The following is a 6,885-nucleotide window of genomic DNA, read 5'->3' as shown; positions in this document are numbered from 1 at the left end:
GCATGCCCGACAACCCATTATCTACCTAGGCTAACTTCTATGCCCTAAATATTTGGACATCCATTTGACAATATTCGACCGTTTGATCCTAGTTTCGTAAAGGTCCGACATGTGGCCTTTGTATCTGACTGGTTGATCATCACAAAATTATAGTATGTTGTTGTGCGTATTAATTGAGTATCTTAGGAATTTACAGATAAAAAATCGAATACGCAAATCTTCTAGATTTGGATTACATGGGGTTGTTGACCTTTTGTTGACCATGTTGACCAATAGTTGACTTTTGGTCATAATGTTCCCAATCATTCATAAATGTTGAAGTTAGCATTGCTAGATATCTGATAAAGTCTAGTGGGCCTATCTGGGTTAGCGTGCCATCTTGGGAGATATGCACCTCGATTTGTGTGCAAATGGCACCGTACTTAGATTTAGATGTTTATGGGACTTTAAGATGGGAGTATTTATAATATCAATGTGTGATTGCTAATATGTAAGTGATGCTAATATATGTGATATGGCTATTACCCTCAAAATTCCCATGCTAGCATACTTAGTGGATATGGTATAGATTTATGAAATATATTTTTGTTAAATTGTTGCTTTTAAATTATGCCATCACCTATTTTATGAAATGTGTTTTGACATGCATATTTGAAATGTTTGTGAAACGTGAGGGCTGGTAAAGAATCGTTAACCCATTGTTATGAGGAGTTGCTGCATCGAAATTGTGTCATGTCTCGATTCATTAAGCCATTCTAAACTAATTTCATACACTTCTACTCGGTTCCATTAAGTTGTCCAAAATCGAATTCTGCTTAGGTTCTGTTGAGTGGTCCACTACCCTACATCATCTCGATTTTATTGAGTGGTCATAGAAATCGTGTTCTCCGATTCCATTGAGTGGTCTGGAATCTGTTCCTATGTCGGTTCCGTTGAGTGGTTTAGAACCATGTTCCGCTGGGGTTCAGTTGAGTGTTCCAGTACCCTAATTCGTCTTGATTCCGTTGAGTGGTCCAAAATCATGTTCTGTTCTGATTTGGTTAAGTGGTTCGGAATCCCTTCTCGTGTCAGTACTGTTGAGTGATCGGGAAGCATGTTTCGTTGAATGGTCCAATACTTACTTTGTCTCGATTTCGTTGAGTGGTCCAGAATTCCTTCCCGTGTCGATTTTCGTTGAGTGGTCCGAAACCATGTTCTGCTGGGGTTCTGTTGAGTGGTCTGGTACCCTGCTTCGTCTAGATTCCGTTTAGTGGTCTAGAACTGTGTTCTGTTAGGATTTCGTTGATTGGTCTGAAATCACTTCCCGTGTTAGTTCTATTAAGTGATCTAGAACCGTGGTCCAATGGGGTTTCATTAAGTGGTCTGATACCCTGCTTTGTTTTGATTCCATCAAGTGGTCTTTTCAGATTTCGTTGAGTAGTCTGGAATCCCTTTCCTTGTCAGTACCATGAGTGGTCTGGTACCCTGCTTTGTTAGATTCCATTGAGTGTTCCAGAATCCCTTCCTGTGTATGTTCCATTGAGTGATCTAGACCTATGTCGCTCTTGCCCTAGTTTTTAACATATTTATCAACAAAAGATTTGAGAATCTTTGCGAACCGATTGAGAAAGGACGATGGATATTGTGTGATTACTTTAGGATTTCCAACTAGTTTATTTATAATTTTTATAATGTAAGGTTATGAATGATTTTTATTTTGATCGGATTGGTTGATCAATGTGACTAAAGGTTAATATTGTGAATCGTTGGTTCATTGTAATGTTATACGTTGTTGATTGTGGTTTTGTTGAAGGAAAACGTTGTGATACATGGGAATGATGAATTAATATATTGGTGCCTCACGAATATTGGCATTTGTCTAGAATTCTATGTTGCTTGCGAGTAAATGCCTTTAGAAATATTCAGAGGTTAACAGAATGTTAAACTACGAATGGCTTGATCCCATCTTAGAGTAGGGAGGCAATCTAACACAAAGGTTAGATGCAACCATGATATATATAAAAAAGAAATAAAAAATAAAAAAAATAAAAAATTACTATGATGTTGAACCGTTGATTTGTTTTTGGTCATGTCACAAAGGCAAGGCATGATAGATAAACATGTACGTGGTGACGTCACGTGTTGATCCTCGATGTATCTTGGGATCGGGGACATGATAGCATGTGTAAATCTTGGGGTTTAAGGACAGGTAGTTTGATGAACAATCCCATGATCTTGTAAGAACCAAGATGACCAAAATTTATATACTCTCCACCATTGTCAAAATGCAAAACTTTAGTATCAAAGGAATACTGAGTTTTAACCATCTAATGAAACAGATGAAACACATCACAGACATCACTTTTATTTTTCAATACATTTATAGCAGCAGTCTTTGTATATATTTTCATGTTAATAAAAAGTATGGTCTTATCTTTCGAAATAATTTTTGCACATTATTTTTCACCTAGATTTCATCATTTCAACAAAGCAAAACAAAAAACCAATGGACAAAAATAAAAGGTATTCATGTTGGGGAATAATATTCAATAGTTTGAATCTAAAGACTTTTTTAACAGCACATGACACTTTAACGCAATTGTGAATATCAATCATGACTATGCACCCTAATGCGAATTCAATTCCCACTGATTCTTATGCTTAAAAAAAATATATATATTGGACATCTCAAAAGGCCGAAAAATTAAAGCTGATAAACAAAAGGGTTGAAACTTTTTTGGTCACTGTTTATGCTCAAATTCTATTTTAGTCACTGGAATTTTTATTCAGTCAATTTGGTCATTGTGCTCTTTGGTGTACAATTTAGGCTTGTTTACGTAACCGTAAATAAAATAGAAAGAAATCAATTGATGAGGAATGAAGAGGAGATGGAATTAGGAGGAATCAGTATTAGATTCCTCTAGAAGCTATTTAATTAAATATTTGGAATCGGAATATGAATGAAATTGAGTTCATATAAATTGTTTATTAATTCACTTGAATCGAAGTAAAAAGCAATATGATTACTAAAACGTCTTGTTCTTCACTTTAATTAAAAAAAACCCTAGCCAAATTCATCATCCCCGCAGACCAAACAAGATTATAATTTACAACCCACCCATCCTCCTGTACGCCCAGGTAAACCACCAAACCTGATAATAACCGATCAAGCAGGATCATTAGCCTGATTCATCTTCCCCGCAGCCAAATGCATCACCAAGGTCGGGATCCTCCATTTCTCCACAATCATCAGGATCAATCCAATTTTTGTTTTCAGTCGCACACTCCAAATTATTCAAAATCCCGTTTTGGGTACTTTTTTTCCCCTGGTTTTTCTCATAGCTTCCTGTTATTTTCACGGCATCCAAACAGGTAATGCACTTTTTTCTCCGCAATGAGCCTGCAAGCGAGAAGCACGTCCACCGCATGATGCGACAGCTAGCGAGAGGGCATAATAGGAAGAAAAAAATACATTCCCGATTCGCTCACCCTCCCAAAATTCAAATACAGGAATCCCATTTCTCCAATTTCAGGAATTGAATTCCCTTATTTCACGTGGGTTTCACCACTATTGATTTCCAAATATTTAGTAAACACCACAGGAATCCGCGTTTTGTTTTTTTATTCCTCTTACCTTTACGTGAAGGTGCCATCGGTCACTTCTGCCAATTCCTGGATGGGGCCTCGCATATAAATGGCAAATGGCTAAAGCCACATTTAATACATTTTGTGGTCAACGATTCACTGACTAAAACAAAACGCCAACACACCTTCAAAGAAACCACAGATGCAGGCACAGAGGAGAAAGATTCAGATCAAGCTTTCAAGCCACTATTTAATCATAAATTTTCATACCAGTTTTCCACCACAAACTTGAGCTACAATAAAATTTCAGATACAAAAAAAACTATTAATATTAATGTTCTCGGAAAAAAAATAAAAGAGACTGTCGAATATAGAACAAAAGGAAAATGAAAGGCCAAAAAAAAAAAAAAAAAAAAAAAAAAAAAAAAAAAAAACCAGCATCCCAATCACTCTCCAGCTACAAACATACTACCGAAAGAGATGGTTGAACCAAAAGATTAGGCAAGGCGAGGACGGTTTTGGACTGATTTTCTGCCCTCCACATATACAGAGAACCATTTCACATTGCAAGCAGGCAAGCCTCTCGCATGGATGAGAAGCTATGATAAATCAACATCGAAATATACCCAGTCCTCGAGTGACCCCGCCTCAACACTATCGTTTGCCAACCAAACTTGCTTCACATGACACGACACAAAAAATCAAACTAAATTGAAAAATAGCTCACCATCAAAACCATTTTTAGAACTCAGAAGCACTTCCTGTGGACAATGGATGGACCTGACTCGTCATACTCACCCTTGGAAATCCACATCTAATTCATCAAAGACAAAAACATCTCATCAGTCTCAAGCAAAAAGAAATCATAATATAGCATATGGATTCAAAATATCATTGATAAAATTAAGAGATAAGTTTATGATCGTCACCTGTTGGAAGGTACTGAGGGATGCAAGGATGGACCCTCCAATCCAGACACTGTATTTTCTCTCTGGTGGAGCCACAACCTTGATCTTCATGCTGCTTGGAGCAAGAGCGGTGATCTCCCGGCTCATACGGTCTGCAATACCAGGGAACATAGTTGACCCACCACTGAGCACAATGTTTCCATATAGGTCTTTTCTGATATCCACATCACACTTCATGATAGAGTTGTAAGTAGTCTCATGAATGCCAGCAGCTTCCATTCCAATAAGAGATGGTTGGAAGAGGACTTCTGGGCACCGGAATCTCTCAGCTCCAATTGTGATGACTTGGCCATCAGGAAGCTCATAGTTCTTCTCAACTGAAGAGCTGCTCTTGGCAGTCTCAAGTTCTTGCTCATAGTCCAGAGCAACATATGCAAGCTTCTCCTTCATATCACGGACAATTTCCCGTTCAGCAGTAGTGGTGAACATGTACCCTCTTTCAGTGAGAATTTTCATCAAAGAATCTGTTAGGTCACGACCAGCAAGGTCCAGACGAAGGATGGCATGAGGGAGGGCATAACCTTCATAGATTGGCACAGTGTGACTCACACCATCACCAGAGTCCAGCACAATACCTGTACAAGGAGGAGCTCAGTCAACACCAGGAAAATTGAGTACAACATACAGAATCAAGCACAGAAACTAATTGATACTAACCAGTTGTACGACCACTGGCGTACAGTGAGAGAACGGCCTGGATGGCAACATACATGGCAGGCACATTGAAGGTCTCAAACATGATTTGGGTCATCTTTTCTCTGTTGGCCTTAGGGTTAAGAGGAGCCTCTGTGAGCAGAACTGGGTGTTCTTCGGGAGCAACACGAAGTTCATTGTAGAAAGTGTGATGCCAGATCTTCTCCATGTCATCCCAGTTGCTAACTATACCATGCTCAATGGGATACTTCAAGGTAAGGATACCTCTTTTCGACTGTGCTTCATCACCTACATAGGCATCCTTTTGACCCATACCAACCATGACACCAGTGTGCCGTGGTCGACCAACAATACTAGGAAACACAGCCCTGGGAGCATCATCACCAGCAAATCCAGCCTAAACACATAAGAACACACAAATGGTGTAACTAAAACCTCATTTTCGGTAACAAGTATAACTAAAACTTTGATTACCCTTAAATGCATAATGATTGAAGAAAGCAAAAGATGCCAGGAATGATGCATTACCTTCACCATTCCAGTTCCATTGTCGCAGACGAGGGGTTGAATGTCCTCAGCATCGGCCATCTTTTACAAACCTGAATAAAAATAATACAGAATCAATACAACATCCCACACTAATTCACTAATCAGATAACTGGTCAAGTATGGTATTTTTTATATGTATATCGAAAAACATGATTTATTTTCAATATCACTTTCTACGTGCATCCAACTATCTATCTTCGTTTCCTTATTTCTTTAACAGCCAATTTCAAAATCTTGCACGAGACTTAAATCTCAACAATCATAGTTGAAATCCTTTTGCTAAGTAAGTAATATAAGCACTTCCAATTTATCAAATTTCAAATATTTATCTAATTTTTTGAAATAAAACTATTCAGATCTAAAAAAAATCAGATCACCAGCACTAGATCCGTACAGAACCAGATCAGACATCCAAACAACATCTACATCTACACAAAGAAAAGTATAAATCTAAATCCAACAGATCGATCGGTCAAAGAAATCATGGATCAGTAAGCTCATTCAACATCTAACTCCAACAATCACATAAACCACCAGAATCGGCAAAAACACATTTAAGATCAGGCACAAGTCAACTTCAGCCTACTCATTTCTTACAAATCAAACTCAATATTCACAAGAAGGAAATCCAAACGCAGAAATTGAATAAGTACAGCTGAAATTACCTAGAAAACGAAAACGAAGACGATCGGAGACTGCGATGGAAAAAGACCAAGCCGAAGACGAAGGCTTGGATATCGCTGTGTTTCCTCAAGGCTGTTAGAGATGGTGGAAATCGAGTAGAATTAGGGTGTACTAGAAATGAGAGAGAGGGGAATATATATAGCTCCGGCTTTTGAAATGCACATGAAATTTGGACCAAATTAACAAACAGTCCAATATTTTGGTTTTTTAATTTTATTTACGGTTAATTATGATTATCATCAAACAGTCCAATATTTAGATTTTGGGTGATTTTCCAAAATGGGTCGGAACATTTTAATTTTGTTATTTTGCATTATGTAGTATTGAAATTGTATCAATTTATGTTTTTTTGCATAATTGATTGTTTGATTCTAATTCAATTGATGACATGGTGAGTGTGAGACACGTGTGTCTGTATAATTTTTTTTTAAAACAAAAAATGGATAATTGGTGGCAAGCCACGGTT

At 37.7% G+C, this 6,885-nt stretch overlaps 1 protein-coding gene across 1 annotated transcript; it reads right to left on the bottom strand.

Annotated features, from left to right (window-relative positions):
- Nucleotides 1–3,788: 3,788 nt before the first annotated feature.
- On the bottom strand, nt 3,789–6,538 carry LOC137738865 (actin-7). The gene is made up of 5 exons (XM_068478340.2): nt 6,401–6,538; nt 5,715–5,785; nt 5,190–5,583; nt 4,494–5,107; nt 3,789–4,378 (listed from the first exon to the last, which is right to left on the bottom strand). The coding sequence occupies exons 2-5, from the start codon at nt 5,772–5,774 to the stop codon at nt 4,313–4,315; spliced, it is 1,134 nt and encodes a 377-aa protein (XP_068334441.1). The 5' UTR covers nt 5,775–5,785; nt 6,401–6,538; the 3' UTR covers nt 3,789–4,312.
- Nucleotides 6,539–6,885: the final 347 nt, after the last annotated feature.

Source organism: Pyrus communis, chromosome 15 (genome assembly GCF_041283825.1).
Source record: "Pyrus communis isolate YQ-2024b chromosome 15, ASM4128382v1, whole genome shotgun sequence".
NCBI classification, from domain to species: Eukaryota; Viridiplantae; Streptophyta; class Magnoliopsida; order Rosales; family Rosaceae; genus Pyrus; species Pyrus communis.
This window is presented reverse-complemented; position numbering and strand designations above follow the sequence as displayed.

Excerpts from the sequence above, each read along its gene's own strand:
- LOC137738865 (XM_068478340.2), bottom strand. The coding sequence starts at position 5,774 with ATGGCCGATGCTGAGGACATTCAACCCCTCGTCTGCGACAATGGAACT. Across the intron at positions 5,584-5,714 it reads ATGGAACTGGAATGGTGAAG|GCTGGATTTGCTGGTGATGA; the intron begins GTAATGCATCAT and ends TTATGTGTTTAG. Across the intron at positions 4,379-4,493 it reads CCCTCAGTACCTTCCAACAG|ATGTGGATTTCCAAGGGTGA; the intron begins GTGACGATCATA and ends TTGATGAATTAG.